This window comes from Anastrepha obliqua, chromosome 3, assembly GCF_027943255.1.
Source record: "Anastrepha obliqua isolate idAnaObli1 chromosome 3, idAnaObli1_1.0, whole genome shotgun sequence".
NCBI classification, from domain to species: Eukaryota; Metazoa; Arthropoda; class Insecta; order Diptera; family Tephritidae; genus Anastrepha; species Anastrepha obliqua.
In genome coordinates this window covers 21,218,994-21,245,031 of record NC_072894.1, presented here as the reverse complement: position 1 = coordinate 21,245,031, position 26,038 = coordinate 21,218,994, and the positions used below count along the sequence as shown (strand labels likewise).

The 26,038-nt window shown below is 39.1% G+C and overlaps 1 protein-coding gene across 1 annotated transcript in view; it reads right to left on the bottom strand.

Moving 5' to 3' along the window:
• Nucleotides 1-26,038, bottom strand: part of LOC129240715 (serine/threonine-protein kinase NLK-like) — a 215,037-nt gene that overhangs the window by 72,558 nt on the left and 116,441 nt on the right. The window contains exon 2 of the mRNA XM_054876683.1: nt 15,830-15,959. Coding sequence (XP_054732658.1) covers nt 15,830-15,959 — 130 coding nt within the window. The remainder of the gene's footprint in view (nt 1-15,829; nt 15,960-26,038) is intronic.

Here is a 26,038-nt window from a genome sequence, read left to right as displayed (position 1 = left end):
ATGATCTCAAAGTCAAGCCTTACAAGATCCGAAAGGCGCATGATCTCACACCAAAGCAGCAACAAGTGAGACTTGAGAGAGCGAAGGAGTTGCTTCGCTTGGTCGAAAGCAGTAATTTTCCGAACATTGTTTTTTCTGACAAGAAAATTTTTCAAATTGAGTAATTCGGAAACTCCCAAAACTTTAGGGTTTTTTTTACCGACCGTTCATACGAGAATTTGAGTCATCGATTGGCCACCAAAAGGTAGCACTCGCCAAAGATAATAGTTGGGCCACTGTAACCGTAGATGGGCGCTCTCCAATCTTTTTCATCGAGCCAGGCTTCAAGGTAAATGCGAAATATTATCGGGAAAGTATTTTGGAGGTTGTTTTGAAGCCGAGGGCTGGTAAACATTTCGGTTGCAGACCATGGATGTTTCAACAGGAATCGGTATCAGCTCACAAAGATCGAGTGAACTAAGAATGGCTGAAAAACAACGTTCCGAACTTCATAACGTCCACACAATCGCTTTCAAATTCACCAGACGCGAATCCGATGGATTATTCTCTTTGGACCATTTTGGACAGCAAAGTCCGAACTAAAGGCTTCATAAATTTCGAGGCGTTGAAAAATGTCATTGTCCGCCAGTGGGCCAAAATACCTGTAAATCACATTTGGGGAGCTTGTGATTCATTTCTGGACCATATCGAACAAAAGTAAATTGATTCTTAATTTTGTATTATTTTCACACATTTTTACTTTGAATTGAATAAAAGTAATTTTCGAAACTAAATTTATGGCTCTTTCAATTGGTTACACTTCGAGTGCCGGACCCTGTAGACTGTTGAAGATCGCCGCTACAGCTAAATTTTAGGAAGCTACCTGGAAACACAAGTCGTTAGCTGTAATACAAATCTGTTAAATTCACTTCCAAAGTCGAAAAAGCCTGTCCAGAAAAGTCGTCTATTAAAGTGCTTCTACTTTAAACGTGTTTTCTTTGTGAGGCCCGGGTCTTTTCAGCCCATGTATTAAATTACAGGCATGCAATCCCTCCATGCAACACTGCGGAGTACTTAGGAATGTCGCTTGATGCAAAAATCTGCTGGAAAGAGCACAATGAAATAAAACGGCATACCCTGTGGAACTGTGCTAAACAAAGACATGTTGAAAAAATTCACCGTTTTCACAACAAGTTTATAAAAAGCGCTGTAAAGGCACTATGGCATGTGAGGAATTCTGATTTACATCTTGGCCTCAAGATGTCATCAGTGTCAGCAGTTGTAAACATTTCACTGCAGCTCATACCAAAAGGCTCGAAAAACATACCAACCCTGAGACTCGGCGACTTGCCACCAGCACAGTTAAGCAATGACGGAGACTCAAATGGAAAAACCTCATGAAACTTCTTATTCAAGAAATTTGAAGAGGTGGCCAACACATGCCAGCTTCCTTCCAGTATATTCATGCATTTCCTGTAAATCCTGTCACATTCTAATTAACACAAAAATATTACTTGATAATTGTAACTAGGATTAATTGGATGAAATGAGAATTAAGAGTTTTAAAATTTCAATATAATAAAATTCTCCGTTGACATCATATTTGTGTGCCTGGTATTAATGCAAAGTTCTGTGCCTATAAAGAAACACCATTTTTTATATAATTGGCGCGTACATCTGGGCTGACGCACTGAACATAAATAGCTACACAAAAAAACTGATAGCCGTCTATCGGCTAAGCGCTTTGCTGACTACCTGCGACTTCCGTGCAATTTCGGATGGTGCTGCTTTCGTTATAGTCGGTCTAGTCTCGGTAGACATTTTGGCAAAAGAAATGCAGAGGCTATCCGATCCCGACGGTAGAGCAAGTCGTAAAAATATTGCAGAAGAAGAAAGGCGTCGCTCGATCGCCCACTGACAAGACCGGTGGAACAGATCGCGAACGAAAGGTAGATGGACGCATGGGCTAATACGACGTAGTTAGAAAGGAACAAAGGAGAAACAAACTTCCATCTAACCCAATTTCTCTCAGGGCACGGGGTGTTTCGAAAATACCTTCATAGATTCGGCCATGATAGTTCGCCTACCTGCCCAATCTGCAAGGAGAGGTAAGAAGACGCTAATCACATCTTGTTTCAATGCTCACGCGATGCTCCCGAAACCTCTGGCGTATTAAACGGAGAAAACATTATAGATTTTATGCTAAAATCGGGTGATAACTGGAAGCGAATCTACGCGCCTGTAAAACATATCCACAACGATTTAAGACGCGCGGAGGTTCGTAGACGAAATAACTAGTAGCCCATGAGCTAACCAGCCCCGTGAGGTAATTCCTTTTTGTACAGTTCCGCGGGGAGAGGAGGTGATAGAGGTGGAGAGGAGTTTAATACGTAAGTGTAGCTGTGAGCCTACAAGTCGTGCATACTGCTATGCCGGTATAGTAGTACTCATGAGAGTACCCTCTTCACGGGCGTCATCCCGGAAAAGAAAAAAACATAAGTGTTTAACCGAGCTGTGCCTCCTTCAATTTGTGGTGTGTAGAGAAAATTAATATTTCAAATTCAAAAAAATTACTAATTCTGTTTATAAATGAATTAAGAGAAATACACATATGCTTGCCGTAACACGCACACACACACTTGCACACCTATACATACATGCATCACAATACTGCGATGTGCTAAAAATGAATGAATAATAATAAATGAATAATAAAGCGATTTGTAAGGGACAACAGAAATATAATAATAAAGCTGAATCGGCTGTGAATGCAAATAACATTTGTACATACATATGTATGCGTATGTGTGCATACTACAATAGTATGTGTACAAATATACTGGACATGGTTGGCATAATAAGCAAAAGTAACCGAAGCCAAAAACAATTTTGGACAATATTCCTTAGAATTTTACCGAACCCGGAATAAAGAGTCTACAGCTACAACGAAATCGTTACGAAAAATATGAGTGCAGATGATTTGCAATTTGTAAACGTAGCGATGTTGGCGCAGAAATGCAAATGAGAGTAATCGAGAGAATTACTTTACACAGCTCCAACTGTGAGAGCGACGACTTTTGAAGAAGATGGAATTGCTTTGTATTGCGAGCTTTCTAGTGGCATGCAAATACAGTAAATTGCGTTTATAAAATGTCGGAAAATAAAATTACTCATTCAACAACGAAAGCAAGATTGTGTAAGTATAGACTAGGAAGCACCACTGCAATATTTCCCAAACTAAAAGGAATATGAAGAAATTAAAACATCATTTTATGGAGTGACGTATTTAATATAATTAAAAGATTTCATTTATTGGACGAAATTTATATTTTTAACAAAAATATAGAAAATTAAAAACACTGCTATTGTGCACAGCTTATTTGATACAGTTAAAATTATTTTTATTTTTATTATTGTAGAAATCTTCAGTAGAAGATTTGAACTCATAGTATTTTGTGCGATACCCTTCTGATTTTTTGCATTTCCTCAAGTATCTCCCTATTCAACTATTCTTTGGTCGAATTTTTGTAGCTTTGAGTTATTTTAGAGCTCACAATTTTTCCACAAATTTCCTATCAAAAGACTGTGTCGAAGGCCTCATCAAATGCCGAAAGTCCTATATGATTTTGTATCATCATTTTGTTAAACTCGGACTTGACGACTTTCTCGAAACTCTGAAGAAAATTATTTTTAAGAATATGAAGTTACATAATTTTGCCTTTCAATAAACGCTAAGTATCCTAGCCCACCATATTTTGCAATAGGTTACGTTAGGTTAGTCAGGTTGCTTATTTAACACAAGACACTCGGTGGCTCTACGGACCATTGTGATAGCTGCATTTGTATTCCTTCCCCTAACTAAATTACTTAACCCACTTAGATCTTTTTAAGAAAGTAACCAGTCCTTCTAGTGAGACAATTTGCAAATTTCCCTGGTCTTCAAAGAAGTAATCCCCACGATATTTGGCACGGTTTCTTTGAAGTGCAGGGCATTCATAGAGGAGGTGTTGTACCGATTCCATTTCTTTTTCATCTCCACAGCTCCTGTAGAAGTCATTGTGAGGTACATCCATTCTAATAGCAGTGACCCGTTCTAACACCTGTGAGGATGCTCGTAGTTGATCTGTTGAATCTAATCATAAATTATGTCCTTTTAAGATTCAGTTGTAGCCAGAGCGTTTTGGTGACCCTGCAGTTAGTCGTCAGAGACGATTTTCTATTGGTTTCCACGATTATACTCAGGTCAATCGTAGTGTATAACTCGTTTGGAGGAATGCTTATGTTTTGAACCATTCGCTGAAGGTTCAGCTCAGAGCCTATCCTTGCACACCCATCCGCTCTTTCATTTCCCTCCACTCCAGAGTGGCCGGGAACGGCTACTCTGGGTAGCTTCCCAACATTCGTTTGAGAGCGAGCTAATGTTAGAAGGCGAAGCAAGCCAGGACATCTGGTTGTGTGCTGGGTTCGAGTACCGCCATATAAAAATCTCCGAGGCGAACTGGCTACTCTAAGATCTTCCAATTCATTAAGGGATTGCCTACCGAAGATGGTATGTCTACGCCTAATAGAGCAGGACAGTGGCACAAAAGGTGTGGGATCTCTACCTCATCTAGACAACTTCTGCAGTAGTCATGTGTGCCGATGGGCGTGCCTGCCGATTAGGAAATGCGTCGTTGTAACTGAAATCAGAGTGCTAAGACTGTGCTTTGGCTTAGCAGAGATTCTGTGCGTTTAGCATTGAGAGTCGACCACAGTTGTAGGGTGATTCTGCAGGTGGTTTCATTACTCCATCTTTCCTTTGCTGTTCTTACGATTTCTTCAAGAATAAATAGTTTGCATATTTGTAAGGGTATGCTTATGTTATTGTCTATGTACTCATCTATCACCAAGTTTCGCTAGTTCATCGGCTCTGCAGGAGTCCATGTTACCTTTAGGTGAAATTACTCAGTCCTCTCGTTAAGAGATGTACGGTATTTTACGGCTGCATTGGAGTTTATTGACTGCTTTGTGAGGGGTTTTATCACCGCTGACAGCCAGTCAGTGAAAATGCAGATATCATCTCCAGGCATCGCATCACACTGTAGCAGTGTCACGGCTTTCTTCATTGCCATCAGTTCAGCCTGAAAGACACTACAGAAGTCGAGAAGCCGAAAACTGAAAGAGATCCCCAGATGCTCGGAACATACACCTCCGCCCACCCTGCCCTCGAGCTTTGAGCCATCTGTGCATGCATGGATGAACTCACCCTGTCTTACCTCGCCCCATTCCCACTCTTCCCTCGAGGGTAGGAGGGTCGTGAGCGTCCCATCCAAGGTTTTTAACGTGGCCGTATTCCGTGTTTACTCAAAGAGTTAAGCTTTCTTGACGCTCTGCGCGTGATATATCTTGCCTGCAGGTTAGCACGAGAAGAAAACGACTGGCGCGTTTTGTTAAACTCGGCCAAAGAAGAATAATATTGTTTAAATATTTAAAACACTCCCGTTTATGCGAACATTAAAACGCAACATTTAGCAATCTTGTTGCCATCTAGGCAGAGCCGGCCTTCCATTCTGAACCAATGAGCGAGCTTTGTTTTTACTGCTTCTTTTTGCAAGAACATAAATTGCGTAATATCGATGGATGTCTTCTTAACTTAGTATCTTTTCGTGAAATTCTGCATCTAACTGCAGTAGAAGATTTACTTAAATTTTTTTACGAAGTGACAGGGTTTCTACAAAGTCTATAACTTTTATCTACTAGACAATTGATATACTACTCATATATAACTGGATAGCTACTGGCTTGTGAACTGTCCTATTGCTGCTATTCCTAGGAGGGCGATGACGTTATTGATGGTGATGGTGACGGTGACGGTGTGGGTGGGTGTGGACAACGCGTTCGTATTGCTGCATGACCGATTAACTGATGTGAATGGCTGGCTGATTGTCAGCACACTTAGCCAAGGAAAATGGGGTGTGTACGAGCATTTGCTGCAACAATGTGAACGCGTGGAGTGTGCAAAGGGAAACAGCAGCAGCAGCAGCAATAGTTAACGCAGCGGATGGGCTGGGCGAAACGTGCAACGGAGACAGCCAGGTAGGGCAACTGACACAATGCCAAACTAACTGCGTTTGGTTGAGTTGGTTGATACGGCGAGACTCGAACAAGCACACATACACACACATGGGAGTTATTCATAAAATTCAATCACACTTTTGAAGGGCTGCTCGGTTAAGTTTTTCAATGCATGCCATATAAACAAATGCACGAATACAGGACGCGTCAAATAAGAGTACGTCAACGTTTCGAACAGTTTTGTCTATGCTTCGTTTCTTTGTTTGGAACGTTTATAAATATTTTTTTTTTATATATATATATGGCGCAATTGTGGATAAGTGGGGGAGCAAGCAGGAAAATCCTGTTCCCTATCTTAGCAATTGCTCGCGTTTATCAAGGGCAATTTAGGCAAGCTCGGCAAACCATTCCTCAAAATCGTTTCACATTGAAGAAATTTCAGTATTGGAAGTTAGGTTCCTTATTTTCCTTTTAGACACAACGCAGTAGGAAAACGAAATAGCACACTTGAAAACTCAACCAACAAAACAGCAGAGGATTGTGGTCAGAAGCTAATTAGGCGTCTCCCAGTTCACTACCATTCTCAATCAAACAAAAACAACAACAATATATCTCATGGTTTAACAAAAATCAAATAAATTCAATTTTAAAATTTTACACAAAAAGTAATAAAAATTCCACAAGCGTTGCCTATCCAATTCGGTACTAATTATAATTGAAAATTTTTTAATTATGTTTTTAATTATAATTTAAAAAATAAAATTTGACAAAATGGCGTACGTTCAAAGATGAAACCCCGTTTTTGACCCTTTTTGCGACTTTAAAGGTCCGAAAAAAATGCAAGCACTTTTTGTCCCCAAATGATCGTAGTTCACACGATAACGACATTAACATTGAACAAGAACCGTTTAGTCTTTTTGATTTCAGACACCTGTGAGTTCCGGAATCCATGTCGCCAGCGACAAACCTGTTTTTGGAAGATCATTTTATTAAGGCTAACAACTTTTTGAACGAATGGGCAAAAAAAAAAAAATTATTTTCTAACAATGGATCAAGAAATAAGAGACTGAAAACAAAAATAAAAAATCTTTTTTCATCTCCGTTTTACAAGCTTTTAAAGAAACGGCCAAAAACACCATTTCAAATGAGGCGAGGGTCTTATTAGATTTTAGTATAATACAGGGTTTGATTGAAAAGTAATGAGCCTTCCCGCGCGGAGCGTCTGCCAAGCGATCAACCGAATCGGCTGGTGAGGGAAAATGATCGTTGGACCTTCCCCTTCCACTAGAAACCGGCAACAGCAATTCGCTGGCAACAGCGGTGCAGTCAACATGGCTCCGCGCGTGAAAGATGTTTTAAAAGTGTGTTCGGATTTTGCAGTGGCGAAAATGCAGCGATCGTTGGAGCAACGTTACTCGATCAAATTTTGCGTAAAGCTAAACAAAACGAGTACCGAAACCATTGGGCTAATCAAGGAGGCTTACGGGGACCAATCTCTGTCCAGTGCACAGGTAAAACGGTGGCACAAGTCGTTCAAGGAAGGCCGGGAGGACGTCGAAGATGAACAGCGATCTGGAAGGCCTTCGGCGATGCAGACAGACGAAGATGTGAACCGGGTTCCTGAATTTTTGAACATTGACCGTTGTGCTAGTCTACGTGAGATCAGTGAAGAGCTAAATTTAAATTATTACAATGTACTTTAGACAATTGTTTCACAGGAGATGAAACCTGGTGCTTTGAGTACGATCCTGAGGGCAAGAGAGAGAGTGCGGAGTAGCACACGAGCCAGAAGGAACGCATGTCGAAATCCAAGGTCAAAACCATGCTGATCATCTTTTTCGACTCTCGAGGCATCGTCCATAAGGAGTTTGTACCTCCAGGAAGCACTGTAAATGTTGCATTTTACAAAGAAGTGCTCCTTCGGCTGAAAAATTGCGTCGCCCGGGTTCGGCCCGACCTCGTCAACAATTGGACCCTTAATCACGACAATGCGCCGGCGCGCACCGCCTTCCTCTGCACCTCTGCACTGGCCAAGATGGGGGTTCCGGTGCTTCCCCAACCTCCCCACCCTCCCTACAGCCCAGACCTGTCCCCTCCGGACTTCTTCTTGTTCCCACGCCTGAAAAGAAAGCTGAAGAGGAGGCGTTTCGACTCCATCGAGGCGATCCAAAAAACTGTGACAGCCGAATTGAAAGCGATTCCGGCGGATGAGTTTAAAAAATGTTTACCAGCGATGTATTGACGCTCAAGGGTCCTATTTTGAAGAAGATTAGTTGTATAAGCCAAAAGGTTTAATAAAACTGCTTAAAAAAATAAGGCTCATTACTTTTCAATCAAACCCTGTAAAATATAAGTTTGAAGTTACTCAAAAATATCGTTGATTTTTATGATTTTTTTTTTTGCAATTTTTATGCATTTTTTTTTTCATATAAAAAAAAATTCGTACACACCATGCAAGTTTCTAGAATTTCTTATTGAATTTATATGGTTTTTATTGGAAAATCAGCTATACTTTTATACAAAAATAATGAACATTAAGAAAAGAAAAGCAAAATTGCCAGAAGGGATCTAAATCTTGATGTGCCATCGTTTTGTCGCTGAGTGCCTGCATGGATAAATGAACGTATGAATGCATGCATGCATGTGCGAGTGTGTGTGTGTTTGTGTTTCATAATGTGCTTTTGAAATGCGTAGGACGGAAGAGCTTGTTGCTGCGGTTGGTGGCCAACCAAACGACGGTTGCTAAGTATAAAGCCGCCACATTTTTAATTTTATTCAATGTGGTTTTGTGGGTTCAAATGTTCTTCTTTTCCTGTATATTCTTTCGTATGGTCACATTATGCACGGTGATGTGTTTTTTCATTGTCTGCATTTTGATTGATTTGTTAAAAAAAAATCATAAAAGCGCATGTGTTCATTTGTATGTGTGTGTGTGTGTGTACTTGTAATTATGCGTGCGGCTTGTGTGACGGGCAAGGTTGATTGCACTTTGACTGCGCTCAGCTCAATTAGGCAACGCTGGGGAGCGTAGAGAAGTGGCTTCCCAAAATGATTCTGAGTCACATAGCCAGCAAATGTACATATAAAAGCCGGCATATGTGGGCCGTACAAAGCTAGCAGGAAAGTATTTACTAGAGCGTGGGGCGTGGCGGGTTGCATGGACAGGAAATGAGAGCTACAAAATGAATTCAATTAATAATTTCGGACTTTATTTTTTCATGCATTCAGAACATTGAGTACAACATAAAATTGAATTAAGTGCTGGTATTCCAATCAACAAAATTTTTATACTAAAGGCTTATACAGTGTATTCTTTCTTAAGCGGACAGCTAAGTGACTGAAAAAAGTGTCCGCTTAAAGGAATGTTGTCCGCTCAAGAGAAAAAAAAATTAAAAACAATTTTTAGGGATTTGTGGTATGTACTGCAAAAAGTGTCCTTTTAAGGGAGGTGTCCACTGAAGAGAGGTGCCCGTTAGGAGAGGGTACACTGTATATGCATTGTTGGTATGCAGTAATAGTAATAGTAAAAAATGTTGGAGTTCATTTTTTTGAAAACACCCATAAAACTTTAACACGACTTTAAAAAGCTTCATTAAAATAAGCGGCAATAGATGAGAAGTTGCCATTAACGGCTAGCTATAACTTCAAAGCTCGATGAGATGGAGAAAATCTGTGTGAATACAAAGAAGAGAATAGGAAATCGAAATCTTTTGTGCATCTAACTGAAAAGTGATAGGAGTTAAAAAACATATGAGGGGGTTCAATAAGTACCAGTGTTAGAAGACACCATTTTTTCAAAATTTTTTTATTTTTATTTTTCAACATAGTCCCCTTTAGAAAGATTCATTTCTCCCAACGCTCCGGCCATTTTTTTAATCTCACCAAAAAATAGGATTTGTGGAACTCTTCCAGATACGTCTCTGTCTCGGCGCTGACTTCCTTGTTTGAACTAAATTTTTTTCTCGCGAGCCATTTCTTCATGTTAGGGATCAAGAAAAAGTCACAGGAAGCCAGATCGGGTGACTACGGCATTTACGTAGTGCAATAAGCGACTCCATCCCGAAGTTAGGCGAAAGCGTTGCCGGGGTGGATCTAAGTTCATGATGAAGAGAATGTTTTTTAGTGGGTGCGAGTCCCATTTGCCACAGGTACGACGGCTCCTTTCAGATGCAAAAGGTATTTCTTACAAGTAACATAAAAAAAAAACCTTTTTGTAACTTCTTCACAAAGGTGACATTAATCATTATTTTTTATTATTGGTTTTAAAATTTTAAAATTATTTTTTTTTGTTTTGGAACAACTTTTTCACTAAATTAAAAAAAATGATTTTGAGTGATGGAAAGATTTATTTTGACCTTTCCACGCTCCATTACGTGTATATTTGCAGCTCTCCAATTCACAACTGGCAAATGTGATTGACATTCAACGCCATTTGCAAAAGTAATACATTTTTCAATAGGGTGATTAATTTTCAGCCACCTTGTTTAAGCATTATATTCTTAAAAAAAAAAAAAAACAATTTTAACTGAAATTTTAAAATTGGAAACGAAATTAATTGCAAAGAACAGATAATAAAAAAAGTATCTTAACAAAATTGCATCGTGGCGTAAATAAGTGCGCCATTTCAGGATTTGCAGCCATTCATTGTAGTAATTTTTCTAGACATTTCGCAACACTCACTCACTTTACTGTTCAATGGGCACGACAAGAACAAAAAAACACAGAAAATAAAAAAGAAAAAATAATAAAAAAAAATGTTTTGTTTTTGTCTGTTGAACATCATTTCACAAGCTACCCAATCAAGTACCTACATACAGTTGCTCAAAATGATGATAGAATGTTGGTGGTGCGCAGGAATACGATGCTTAAAGTCCGGTGGAGTCTATCGCGAAACGTCCTTGAAAAACTTCACACGAAATTCGTGTTTGTTAATTTTTTTGAAAACCACTCGACTTCCTCCAAAAAACAAGGAGGAATTTGTAAAGTTTAAAATGAACTAAAATTTTATTAAAACTCGAGCACAATAATTCTAATCTTTTTTTTAGTTTCAAAGTCATTTCTTCGTGTAATCACATTTCAGTGCATTTATTTTGGGAGGGGACCCTTCGGATATTATTTTCCTTTTCCCTTCACTTGTTGCCATAGTTGTTTGAGGACTCGAGAAATATTCTCGCTTGCTACGGCGAACTATTTAACTCACCATATATGAGGGCGGTTCAAGAAGTAGCCGTGTTTGACGATAGAGGGCTTTCCTAAGGGAGGTTGGTGTTGGCATCGTCTGCTGTCATTTATAAAATGGCGGCGAAACAAATTTCAGACTGATTGATGGGTGAGTTTGGATTTGGCAGCTATTCGAGTTAGACGCGTTTCGTGATTTTCGCTAAGATGGAAAAAGAACCGTATCGGTCGGTAATTCGCTTTTTGTTTTTGGATGGGAAAAATGCGAGGAGATAAAAGCAAAGTTGGATACTGTCTATGGAACTGTTGGACCTGTCTGACCACAGTTAGATATTGGTTCAGCGATTTTAAACGTGGTCGAACATCCGTGTTTGATGAAGAGCGACAACGACGCACGGCAGACGTGGCTACCAAGCAAATCATTCCAAGACTCCACGTAATGGTTCTCGTTGATCGACGAACGAAAGTGCTCGAAGTAAGTAAGTACCCGAATGACAATTAATATTTTATGTGATAAATTGGCGATGAAAAAACTGTCGGCCCGATGGGTGTCACGATTGCTCACAATTACAACAAGCGGATGCGGCTGTTAACTTCGAAGCAGTGTTTAGAGCAATTTAAGCGAGATCCGAGGGACCTTTTGTATTGAGTCTTCACCGTTGATGAAACCTGGATTCATCATTACACACCAGTAACTAAACAACAATCAAAACAATGGATTTCTCCCTCTGAATCTGCTCCAAAGAAGGCGAAGACCGTCCCATCGGCCGGAAAGGTCATGCCGACGATTTTTGGGATGCGAACGGCGTCATCTTTATGGATTTTTTTAGAAAAAGGAAGAACGATCACTGAGCAATACTGCAGTGGGTTATTAGACCGATTTCACAAATAATTGAAGAAGACACGGCCATATTTGGCGAAAACGAAGGTTCTGTTACACCGCGATAACGTATGAGCACTTTCATCCGGAGTTGTCGCCGCCAAACTGCATGAATTACGTAATGAGTTGCTGTTGCAGCCCCCGTATTCACCCGATCTGGCTCCGTGTGACTTTTTCTTGTTCCCTAATATGAAGAACAACTTGATGAGCAAGAAATGGCTTGCGGGAAAAAAATGTAGTTCAAACGAGGAAGTCATCGCCGAGACATAGTCGTATTTTGGAGAGTTCGACAAATCCTATTTTCTGGAGGGGTTAAAAATGTGGTCGGAGCGTTGGAAGTGTATCTTTATAAATAAATAAAATTGAAATATAAAAAAAAATTGTGAAAAACTGGTGCCTTCATTTCTAACACAGGTAAATACTTATTGAACCCACTCGTATATATTATTATGCTATTCCATTCCCACTCACTTGCAACACCGATCAATCGCAAAGTTTCAAAGTAGGCCGCACATGCCAAAGCTTTATCGGATATTAATTTGCCCCTCGGCTACAAATCTGAACCAAATTTTTTAGTCTCCAACTCATGCGACTACAGTAATATTTTGTAATCCTCAATTGTTTAAAATTTTATATTTTTTTATATATTTATATAATTACATTTCCTTGGTAATCTTATAACTCAAGAACCGCAAAACCGATTGACACAAACATTTTAGAGTTCTTTTCTATCTTTGAGGAGGTAGTTTGTGTGAAGTTTGATTGAAATCGGTGCAGCCGTTTCTGAGTTATGACATTTTATGTGAGTAATGGTTTCCTCTCGTACGAAATGCCTATATGGGGAAAACAACAACAAATACACAGCCGCTTTCTGTTGTACTGTTGTGGTTGTAAGTGTATTATGTTAATATTAATTTTGGACGAAAATATAATAAAAACTGGATCATTCAAGGAACTGGAAAAACATTTTCAACTTTATTTATTTTAGCATAATTTATTTAGCGTAAAAAATTGAAATGGAAATTAAAGAATCAAAGTTTAATTACAAGTTTTTATCGGCTCTTTCACCTTACCTGTATATAGGTGACCACCACAATCAAATTTTAAAAAAGTACAGAAAAGGCTATTGTGACATCTTTAGAAAGTATGTTGAATGAAAAAAATCAACCAATTCAACTGTTTAAACATTTTACGAGTTCTATAAAGAAAACTTAATATGAAAAATTTCTGGCGATATAAAAAAAACATTTTATGTATGGTGGTGCGAAGCCCACTGGGAAATGCTAGTTTTTTTATATATTTATATAATTTTGATACTATTTTGCGTTTATTTTTCGTATTTCTATTTTGTGACCGCAATTGACGTGGTGTAGTTTTCGCACCAACAGAACGCAAAATATCCTGTAAATGCGATTAGTACTTGGAGTAACTGTAGGCACTTGCATACAGTGCATTAAACGTCATTGGCAAATAGACGAAAAGCGTTCGTGCAACATTTAGTCACTTAGGCTACATATTTGTAGAAATATTTTTCATTTCTCTAGTTAGTTTGGAAAAAATTTTGCTTCCCATTTGTGTTTAACATACCTACATATGAAGCATGCAACTTTTTTTTTTTTTTTGGTATAGATGGCACGAAGCATGTGTGCGTGTCACACTTAAAAGCGCATTCAGGATCTCGCCTGAATTGAAATTGCGCATTTATGCATATAAATATAAAAGAACAGCAAACTGTTCGCGCCTACAGATATGCAATGCAATGCTATAGAAAAGCTGGATGGTTGATATTTTTCGAATTGTACTATAAATGCGCAATAAATAGCAAACTCTAGCAACAAACAAAGAATCAAGTCAACACGCACGCTCACACATACATGCAAGCGAATAGCGGACAATGAATCCATTTTTCATATGAAAGAATTATGCCGCTGCGTGCCATGAAAACGAAATTCATTTGGCATTTTTCGTAAATGTAAAATGGAATGCATTAATTCAATCGATTCAAATATGCAAAAGGCAAATGCAACGAATGATATAAAAAAAAAACAAAAAAAAGTTGAGAATAATGAAAAATGAGAAAATGTTATTAAAAACTCATAGAGTTAAAGTGAACTGAAATGAACTGTAAAAAAGTAAAAGCCTTCTATAGAATTTCATAAACTATTTCGTAAAGCCGTTGTAGACATTTTGCATACATACGATTTGACTAAGTGTTTACGCTTAAATTTTTTAAAATTAATTCATGATTTTTTCGCTTAAAACGTTTTTTCATAAAATAATGTGCACCTTCTTTGGTTGACTACTAGCAAATCTGGAGCGCTAGATTAAGGGGACCCGGTGATCCAGAAATTTCGAAAAACCGATTTATTGTTTTTTCGATATTTCGAAAGTATCTTAAGAGTACCCTGTGAAATTTTCATGCGGAAATTACCAATATTATAGCTCCTACAGCCCATTAACTAGGTAGAGGGCGATCCGCGCGCTCATGTACCTCAAACTTTAAACTCATTTATCTCGAAACGAAATTTTTCGGCCTGGTGTTGTAAAAAACAAAAAACGATTCAACCGAAACGACTGAAACTTTAATATATTGTTCACAATATCAATAACTATCCCGCCCGTACGAGAATCATATTTTTATTTTAATTATTTCGTATTTCTTTATATTTATTAAAAAACTGAGAAAAAAATTATTTTTAGAGCGTAAAATTCAAAATCGCGCCATTTTGTTAATTTTTTGTTTTTTATTCTAGTTGCGGGGCATAACTTCAGTCACACTGATTAATAATTTTTTTGGTTTTTGTGTTACAGATAAATAGAAGAGTCAAAATGAATAACACCGTCCAGGTCCAATTTTTCGGGAGGGTCAAATTCAGCGCCATTTTGAAAAGTATTAAAATTAAAAAGAATTTTTAAAGTGAAACTTCTTTGGCGTCGATGGACGAGCGAGAATGGATCGTAAAATTTCAAGGCCATGCAACGTTCTGGGTATTTTCGTTCCGCAGGAGAGAAAAAAGATACAACGCAGACGAAAAGGAGAGAGAGAGAGCTATACCTTATATATACCTTAGATACACTTTAGGCTATTTTTCCTGAGTTTTTCCTTGTGATTGCTAATTTATAGTGAGAAATAACACTGCCTACTTTTTGGCGCTTGTTGGTGCAAACTTGTAGGAAATATATCTTTGGTGCCTACTTTTTGGCGTTACATTTCCTTGGTGCCTACTGTTTGGAGCGTTTTTTGGTCCCCATTTTTTTGGTGCCTACTTTTTCGCGTTTATTTTAAAGTGTTGTCCATTCCGCCGTCGAATTTATTGGTATTGCCTTGCGGTAATTTGTGCCATTGCTACGGTCCTGGAATCGCTGCGTTTGTGCGGGTGATAAACGTTCGAAGTAGTGCGCGTTATTGCCACGGTTTGTGTCCGGCGTTTACCTACACCGGTCGACCTTTCTCCGTTTTTTGTAAATTTTGTCTATTTGTATTCTCTGCAATTGTTGTGGATCTATTTAGCTATATATTCTTTCTCTCTCTCTCTGTCTCATATCGTTTTTTAATTTTTTTATTGTGAAAAAATTCCTGAAAATACCTAACATTTTCTATAGTTAGACCACCGGGACCCCTTAAGGAAGCATTTCTGTTAAATATACGCGCAGCGCAGCCATATTGAGTTTTATTGCATATTTTTGGGAGTGAATGAATATTTTGAGAGCAGGAATTTTTTGTATTTTCATACTCACATTTTCATGCTTGAAAAAGCAGAGCATTTTCAATTCACGGAAAACTCGTTTCGATGAGACCAGCGACTGAAAGACATTTGGAAGTTTTTTAAGAGCGACTCGTCGTCCATCGCGTGGATCCGTGACTGCCCTGTAAATAGAAAGGAAATTCGTTAATATTTATATTAGTATGCGAAAATTGGGAAAAATATTTAAAAATCACTTTTTGGTAGCGTAACTTAGTTTTATTATGACTATTAAAAGATGTAAGTAATTAAATATAATCGATGAAAAAATAAATAAATTTTACTGAAATAAATTTTACTAAATACTGAGAATTTTTTTTTTTTTGGAAAAGGTTAGGTTACGATTAATTGAGTTAGAAAAAATTTTTTTATTAAAATTCTATTATATTAAGTCTCTGTTTCTTTCCCGCATTCTGCAAAGATATTCTTCAATAACGCCAAATATATGAATCTCAATCCAAATTCATGCAATTCGACAAAAACATACAGGGTGCGCCATCTTTTATGTCGGTATGTAAACGCTGAATAACTTTCTCATTTACCAACCGATCGACTTCAACATACATACATGTTTTCGATACGTCAATTCAATACAATTTCAACCATGGATCGCTTTACACCGAAGCAACGCGCTGAAATAGTGACGCTACACATCGAAAATAGTCGTTCTACTGCTCTAACTCAGCGCGCAAATCGCAAAAAGTATCGCAGCAAACAGGCACCGTCTGACAATACTATTCGTCGTTTGGTGTCGAATTTTTTTGAACACGGGACAGTAGGAGGGCGTCAACATGCCATTCATCAACGACCAATGAGCTTGTTGAAGCAGTGAGGGAGAGCGTTGCCCAGGAGCCAACAGTGTCGTATCGTCGTCGAGCTCAGCAATATTGTCGACAGACCATTCGCGGCGCATGGAATACAGTCACTCGAATGGTTGACACTGAACCCAATTTTTGGAAGCAAATTTTAAAGACTGACGAAGCACATTTTCACCTCTCTGACAGCGTGAATAAAAAAAATTGTCCTATTTGGGGAGCTGAGAGTCCACACGAGACCCATGAAACGCCATTGCATGACCGGAAAGCAACTGTTTGGGCCGGCATTTGCGCCAAAGCCAACATTGGGCCATATTTTTACCGAGATCGATGAATGTTGGCTCATTATGTCTGCCCGCAAATACGTGAGAAAGGTTTAGACAGTTACTGGTTTCAACAAGACGGTGCGCTATGCCACATTGCGAATGCAACAATTGAATTTCTGCAACGAAAATTCCCGGACGTCTAGTGCCAAAAAGAGCCGACATCGACTGGCCCCCCAGATCACCTGACTTAACCTCACCGGACTTCTTTTTGTGGGGTTATCGGAAAACTAAGGTTTACGCCAACAAGCTGCAGACTATTGACCAGCTTAAGGCAAACATTCATGCCGAAATCGACGCTATAAAACCCGAAATGCTAGACAAGGTGATGACAAACGCTGTTTGTGATTGCTAATAAACGTAGTCACTCGATTGATATTGTGTTTAAAAAATAGTTTTAATAAATTGTAAATAACCAAACCAAATAAAAATACCGCACTTGCACAAATAAGTTGTTTTTTGTTCAAAGTTATTCAATGTTTTCATACCGCCATAAAAGATGGCGCACCCTGTAAAAACATTAGTTTTCAGCTTAAATTCGTGCAATTTCCGAAAAGAGTGTGAAACAATAAAAGTATTGCAAAAAACAAAACAATTTTTTGTAGTATATCAAAACGCTGTTTGAAAGCTAATTTCGTTTGAAACTCCAAACTATTTTCATTTTAATTTGAGTAGAAGTTGAGAATACAAGATGAAATTTATGCTCGGTACGTCTTAATACCCGAAAAAATAACACGTAAATTCATCTTCTGCTGCCTAGGCGCCAAAAAATATGCAAGGCATATATACTCACACAACATATATATGTATTTGTGCGTATGCACGCAATACACAGGAATTCAATCAAATTATCCGAGTTAAAAAGTTTGCGATATTATGCATATATACACACACATGCACACATACACATACCTATAGACAAAAGCAGCAAGCTCAGCCAACAAAGTTGACTAAAGATAAAAAAGTATTTTCTTGGCCTGTAAATATTTTGAAGAACGGCACTTTGTTGGCCGCCATATTTTGAGACTTACACAACACAGGTTTGTGGCAGAGTTTTCCTATTTTTATGCTCGTTTTTTCTCTAACTTTTCTTTTTGAACTTTAAGACTGTAAACAAAACACTAAAGAATTGTTTACATGGCGCCACAAAAGCAACAACAAAAAAAGATGGAGCTTAACTCAAAACGCGACGCAATTCGAGTTGACTCGACAAAACACAACAAAGCGACGACGGCCCGGTACGCTAGCTTTTTTTCAATTTTTTGACATAAAAAGGTAATCACATATACGTGGCGCATAAAGTCTAAAAACGCAAACATTACATGCCCACAGGGCGCATAAGTAAGTATGTATTAGTAAGAGCAGATAAGTGGATACATACATAAAGGAGCGCGCGCGCGCTGAAGCACAAAGGATTCAAAATGCGAAGTGGAGTAAAAATAAAAAATAAAAAAACTAAGTGAATGTTGTTAGGATGAGTGGAGAGTGGAGTGGAGTGGAGCGGACTGGAGTACAGTACAGTGTGTGATGGCTGGCAGTGGAATGGAGTGAAGTGAACTGCAGTGGAATGGCGCGCCGTAAATGTTGTCGTCAAAACAAAAGCGGCATGAAGGCGAGGTACGACGCGGCGCATTTGAGCGGCGGAGAGAGAAAAGGAAAATGACGCCATAACTTTAGTTCAACGAACTTGCGACACTGACTCAGAATTGAAGAGTTACCAGACGAAGGCAAAGAATATTTGATATGTTTTGCAAGCAAAGAACTGAGGATGCAGAAAAGCGCTAGCAAACCTGCATAGTAGGCTAAGATTAAAAGACAAGTAAAATTATGGTAAATTGTGAGAGACAATTGGATTGTAATAAAAAATTAAATCATCTTTCTAGTAGGCATTGATGGTGCCTAATAAGGGCGTGTGTGTTCACAACCCCGTTTCTCGTTTATCTGAAATATCTGAATACATACAAGGGGTGCCTTTTATATGTCGGGATTAGAGAACAAAAACCAATTTTAATCATCGAAAATCACTTTATTGTTTTTCAAAATATTCTCCATGAAGATCTATACACTTTTGCATGCGTTTGAACCAATTGTCGAAGCACTTTTGCCACTCTGAATGAGGTACCTCCAATACATGCATTCTGAATGCCGCAACCGCTTCTTCAGGTGTCGAAAAACGTTGACCTCTCAGTTTTTTTTTTACGTACGGGAATAAAAAGAAGTCATTCGGTGCCAAGTGACTATACGGCGGATGACCCATTAATTCGATGTTTTGGGTGCTCAAAAATGCAGTTGTTTGAGCCGATGTGTGAGAGCTCGCATTGTCCTGGTGAAGGGTGATCCGTCTTTGGCGATTGGTTTTCTTAATTTCTTGGAAGACAACTGGCAAACAAATGGTTGTGTACGGTTGCGACATGCCCAGGTTTTCCGAAAAAACAGGCGACCATTTGCTTGGGAGTGCTTCGTGCGCGAACCACTTTTGTTGGATTTGGCTCATCTTGAAACAAACATACAGTCGACTGCTGTTTACTTTCGGGCTCATACGCGTAAATCCATAATTCATCACCTGTCACGATGTCATAGACGTGTTTCGAAGCCCCGCGATCGTATTTTTTGAGTATTTCCTTCGACCAATCGACACGAGCCTTTTTTTGAGCGATTGACAAATTGTGTGGGATCCAACGCGAACAAATTTTTTTGACAGTCAAATGTTTATGCAATATTGAATGTATGCTGGTCCCCCTAATGCCTAAGATTGTCTCAATCTCACGATAGGTCACATGACGATCTTGCAATATCAGTTCGCGCACAGCATCAATGGTTTTCGGAACAACAACTGATTTTGGACGACCTTCACGAAATTCGTCTTGGAGTGAACTACGACCACGATTGAATTCACCATACCATCGATAAACACTGGTCCTTGATGGAGCTTCATCGCCAAAAAATGAATTAAGTTCATCCATGCAATGTTGCTGAGTTAATCCACGTCGAAAGTTGTAAAAAATAATCGCATGAAAATGTTCACGATTTAATTCCATTTTTGGACCGAAATGAATCTTTTAAGTTTTAACAACACAAATAGCGCTGGTATTTCAAAACGTTTTGAGTACGTAAAAGCCAAAAAATGTCAAACTTTGCGATACAGCTGTCAGTTGCCAGATTGCAACACCGGGGTTGCCAAATCCCAAAATATAAAAGGCACCCCTCGTATTTATGCAACAAAAATTTGCCTCACTTTGATTCCTCTCCCACGCGCGTTGACCACAACCAAAGAAGTGTGTAGCTGCGTCTAGGCGGTTAGAAAATAGCGAAGCAAGGACATTCGTCAAAACCGCAGCTACAACAACTACCAAACACATATTCACACCACCCCAAGTGACATTAGCTTTTGCCTGTCTGTGAGTACGTCTGTGTAGCGTTGCTCCTTCCCTGCAAACAAAAACAGGAATACTCTCTCACGCTTGATAAGCCCATAAGTAGCACTCAAGTTGAGTTTCGCCATTGTTTATCATTTGCTATTCACAATTTTCTCTTTGCAGTTTTATTTTATAAACAAAAGTATATTTAAAAAAAATCTATAATTGCACTATAAGAAAAAATCAAACTATCGGGTGTTTTTTTTAAGAATTCGAGAGCTTAAAATGATAATAGGTACAAAGCAGAAATATTGTCGGAAAATTTTTTTTTTTTTATTAGAATCTAGTAGATGAGATTAGTGGGAACTCGGGTTCTCTTTTTAATTTTCTTTAAATCCACCCGACCTCCGAAGAAATTTGAGTAGATCTTGCGGTGCCAAGGAGCCAGAGCCGGAGCCGTGCTCGGTCCTGTGAAAATTCGAGAACAGTGCTTGCCGGGCTCATTTTCAGAGTTTGACCACAATTGAGCTTCTGGCAGCATCACACTGTAGCTCTTATCAAGTAATACTTTTCATGGCGTGGAGTCAAGGGGCATGGCGAGGATTGTTGGTTTGAAGTCCATGCCTACTCTGTTCTCTGTTGTTCAATGCCGTACAGGGGCCGTACCAATTCCCATTGTGTTTGAGCCTACAAATGGCCCTCAAGGCCTCTCCTTGGATGAAAACATCAAGTCTTGGTAGGCTAACCAGATCATCTAATGCCGGACCTGACGTAGCCGAAAAAAAAGAAAAAGTTCTAAGAAAGATCTTTGGCCAAATAAGAATGGATGATGGTACCTACAGATTTCGATTGAACTCTGAACTGAACAATCTAACTCAGAACGAGACGGCTATACGCATTAAAGCCCAGCGCATAAGATGGATAGGTCATGTAATCCGTATGCCTACCGTGAAAATAGCCTTGACAGGAAAGCCAATGGGCGTGAAGACCAAAAGCAGACCGAGGAACCGTTGGATAGATGCAGTGGAACACAATTTTAAGAAGTTGGGAATACGTAACTACGTAGCAACAGCTCAAGATAGACCGCTTTAGAGGAGCAATTTGAAGGAAGCTTTGACGCACCCCGCGTTGTAACGCTATGAAAGAAGAAGAAGAAGTAGCCGGAAAAGCTCAGGTGAAACAGATTGCCTCAGTGCTTTGCAATCTCGATAAGGTCCTCCTGACACCCACGAGAGAGAGTCTACTCATCCAGACTACTGATGCATAGGTGATAATAGGTTTTATCATAGCCGTGTAGATCCATAGGATTTTGCTAGGAGAGAGACCCACGTCTTCCCAAAAACACCCTTGGACTGCCAGAAGGCTGTCAGTGCTTTGGATGTCTTTATTTCCCCGTGTGACTTCCAAAGCAGTTTACTATCGGGGATTACTCCAAGATATTTGATTTCTTTGGATAGCTGGATCTTGACTCCTTTTAGCTTAGGCCGAACGAGTCCATCAAGCTTCCTCCTACAGGTGAAGAGGGCATATACCAGTCTTGGTGTGCTTTGGTTTGCTGATTTGATAGCCCATTCGCACTGCACCAAGTGTCAATCATATCCAGAGTTTTCTGCACTTTTATACAAATGTTCATAAGCGCAGGGCCAGTTACCAAACAGACAACGTCGTCCGAATATGCTTGTGCGTAGACTCCCGCATCATTCAAGGTGGTGAATAGATGATCGATCACCATGCACCAGAGCAATGGAGACAACACACCGCCTTGGGGGCAGCCTCTATTGACCCCGGATGACATCAGCAGATCTTCCTCTGCTTGCACCGAGACGATTCTTTGGGCCAGCTTCGAACGAATCCAATTCACTAGCACCCGGTCTACGCCATGCCTACTAGGCATTATCAAACGTCCTCTCTATGTCCACAAAGATGCCCATAGCGTAGACCCTCCTGACGAAGGCTAGCTCCACCCTAGCAACAAGATTTTGCAGTGACGACTCGCAGGATTTTCCACTTTGATAGGCATACTGAAATGGAGAAAGAGGGTGCACCTTAAGTGATTTCTGACTTTTCAAAACGAACAGAATAAGCAGTAGTCAAATTTTTGCAGAAATGGCGAAACGAATCTAGTTTTCTCGCCAATGGCAATACAGAAAATGCATTTTCGACACTCGTTCGCCATTTTGTAGTGAACCCGCTGAAGATCCGCATCTCACAATTCGAGACTGCTAAATTCGCCTATATTTTCATACGCTTCGCAAGTGACAATATCAGCCTTAATACATACATCAAATTTCGAAAGTTAAAGTTGACGCCAGAATTAAGTCGAAACGGAAAAAAATTGGATGGTGCGTGACTACTTTTCGGAAGACATAGGTTCGAATTTCCGTGAAGCACTAAAATTAAGAAAACGTTATTTCTAATGCGGTTGCCCCTCGGCAGGCAGTGGCAAACCTCCGAGTGTATTTTTGCCATGAAAAAGCTCCTCGTAAAAAATACTTGCCATTCGGAGTCGGCTTGCAACTGTAAGTCCCTTCATTTGTGGGACAACAGCAAGACGCACTACATTCCCCATTGGTAAATAAATAAACCTCCAAATCCATTTTCGGAGAAGCAGCCCCGAACATATATCTTAAGTGGATGCTTAACAGTTCGTGGAAGTTGTCGATTATCAGCAGGGTCCCACGACCGACGTATTCAACTATTCGCCTAAAAGGAGGATTCATTCGTGAATAATAGTTTGCCCAATTCCGCACTGAATTTGCCTTAGCCCATGCAAATCCTTTTTCAATGTGTGATAATGAGAGCAGCGGTTTTTTCAAGGTGCTCCGGAATTTGAGGTCGTCTGCACGTCAACGTCTTCGAATCGTGTCTTTGGATACATTAACACCACTTTTGCTTCAGCTGCATGCAACAATAAGTTCGGCTAATTCAGAAACTAATCAATAAACTTCTGATGCTGCTTTGGAATGATATTTTTGGCCTCGTACGTTTTTAACTTTGGTATACCGGCGGCCGCCGTAGCCCAATGCGTTTGTGCGAGACTATATTTGGAGTTCGGAGAACGTAAGTTCGAATCTTCGTGAACACCAAAATGAAGAAAGAAAAGAGTTTTCTAATAGCGGTCGCCCCTCTGCATTTCTGCCATGAAAAAGCCTGTTGAGAAGTTGCAAATGCAATTCAAGTTGATATCAAACAAAAAGGTTTGTTGGGTTGCTTTAGGCATTTCGTATTTGTGTCGGTTAAGTTGGGAGGTGTGATATGTACCAGAGCCAGGCAGCTAAGTCAAGCATAAGTGGCGCCAATTGAATTGAGTTGGGGAGTGAAAACGAATGCGCATAAATAATAAATTAGACAACGAAGGCGAAGCGAAATCGATGACACAGACGGATAACACCGGGCTTAGAGATTCAGACATGTGTAAGGAAGTAATGGAAGGACAACATAGAAATATAAGAAATAATGCAAACGATAACTAATGGATAGCAATGGAAATTTACCCCAAATGAGATATAAAATATTAAACTGACCAGACGAGGTATAGACGAACAAATTTAATTGAGTACAACTCCAGGATATGTTAGAGTAAATGGCCGCTCATGTAAGAAAATTCTACTGAACAAAGAATCAAATTTGTCCATTATGATACAAGGCAAAAGAAAACAGAGGCAGATTGGCTGAACAGGGGGGAAAAAAGCTTTTTGATATTTTCGATATATACATTTTGTACAATCGTTTTTTGAACGATTCATTTTAAAAGGACCCAGTATGAAAAATCGTGAAATATGTAATAGATATGAACAACAGGTGAGCAATAGGTCTATAGGTATATCTATATTTTCCCGTGTTTACTGGAGGCGCATAGGGCCTAAACAAAAAAGTTAAAGTTAGGTTTATTCAGTGCACGAAATTTTATTTGACGGCCTACTTGAAGCGCTTCTGTTTCAACTCACCATCTCCACGTGTTAGATGGTCTCCCGCACCGGCAACTTCCATGCGGGCACCAGTCTAAGGCTGATTTTACAATATCTCCATGAGGCTTCCAAAGTGTATGCCCAATCTATTTCCATTTTCGACGCCGAATATCGAGATAAAAATGGACCTACTTCGTCAAACTCCAGAGGTCAGTGTTAGAGATGGGGTTTGGCCAGAAAACGCACACAATCTTCTGGAGACAACTATTGCTGAATGCTTGCAGAGCTTGTACATTGCACATTGTCGTATTCCATGTTTCGCAGCCATACAGAACGACAGATTTCACGTTTGATTCGTGAAGATTAATTTCGAACCCCTGGATATATACGAAGATCTCCAACATTTGCCTAACATGCCAAATACAGCGCGACTTTTTGCTATTCGATTGCATGTGTCAGCTGCTGGCCCGCCACATCTGTTAATGATGCTTCCGAGATAGCAGAATTCGTCCACTTCTTCGATGCTAATAATTCAGTGGTGTTGAGGCACATCACATCACCTTAGTTTTTGTAATGTTAATCCTCAGTCCTCAGTATCGAACTTTATCTTTTCTCTTTGTCTTCACCTTTGTTTAAGAACATCTTAACCCAAAATTGGCAAACAAGGTGTTTTGAAGGGTTATACCACATTGAAGTCCATGTATAGGTATTGCGATCCCATCCAATGTATCAAACTTGAGAAAACTCAGAGTGAAAAGTCATCGTGTAAATTGATTCTAAGATTAGTGGGCAATTCTCGCAAATCATATCTGCTGCTTCGAATTTTTGTGAAGGCATACGAATTAAAAATGTTCGATCAAGGTTCGGTTTGTTTTATTTTTTCCCGAAGCCGGACAGAAACTGAACAGAACTTTTGTGGCCGAAGTTCGATATTTCTCTATAGGGTTAAGTTGGGCCGTTTTTTTCGTTTTTCAAGGAGATATCTAAAAAGGTACTTTTTTTTATTTATGTAATGTCTGTAGGAAGGAAAACAAAATTTCCATACCATTAGTTTCAAAATTTTTTAATTTTGTTATAATAATTTTTCAAAATATCCGATAGTTGGTTTCTTGTGCTTATTCAAAATATGAATTTTCTTAAGATGCGTTCATAAAATTTTGATAAACAATTCTTAGTACGATGAAAATCATATTTTTTTTTACAAAAAATTGTAAAAAAAAGTATCTTCATCATAGAAATAAAAAAATGAAACTATCACAAAAATTATATTTCCTCTAAATCTTGCATGCCGCCATCTCTCTAATGAAATGGTGTATCGGAAGTGTTGCGCATCATCCCCAATGACGCGCATTCTGACGTCACATTAACATTTTGTATTATAAGACTGACAAAATACTGATGAAGAGAAATTGCAATAAAAGTTCTAAGATCGGGAAATTACACTTACACTCAAACAGCGAAATAGCGTGCGTCTTATGGCTAACAAATACGGAAATTTATTTAGTACAGGGTTGCCCATATTCGCAGCATTTTCCATAGTTTTAGCTAACATTGCCCCTGGAATAGCGGCTATTTCCTCACGGTTCTTGAGCTCTTCTATGGTCTTTCGCTTATTAAGGGGGAAGTCTACTGTGACAAGGGAAAAAACAGGCTTATTTTCCGGATTTTATTTCTAACAAAATATTGCTTTAAGTTTTTGAAAAAAAAATTTTAAGTCAAAATATTCAAAATGGCCGCTGTGGCACTTCTGCAAGCGCAGGTCCGCTTTTCTTAGGTGCCTAAACGGTGTACATGAAATCTTA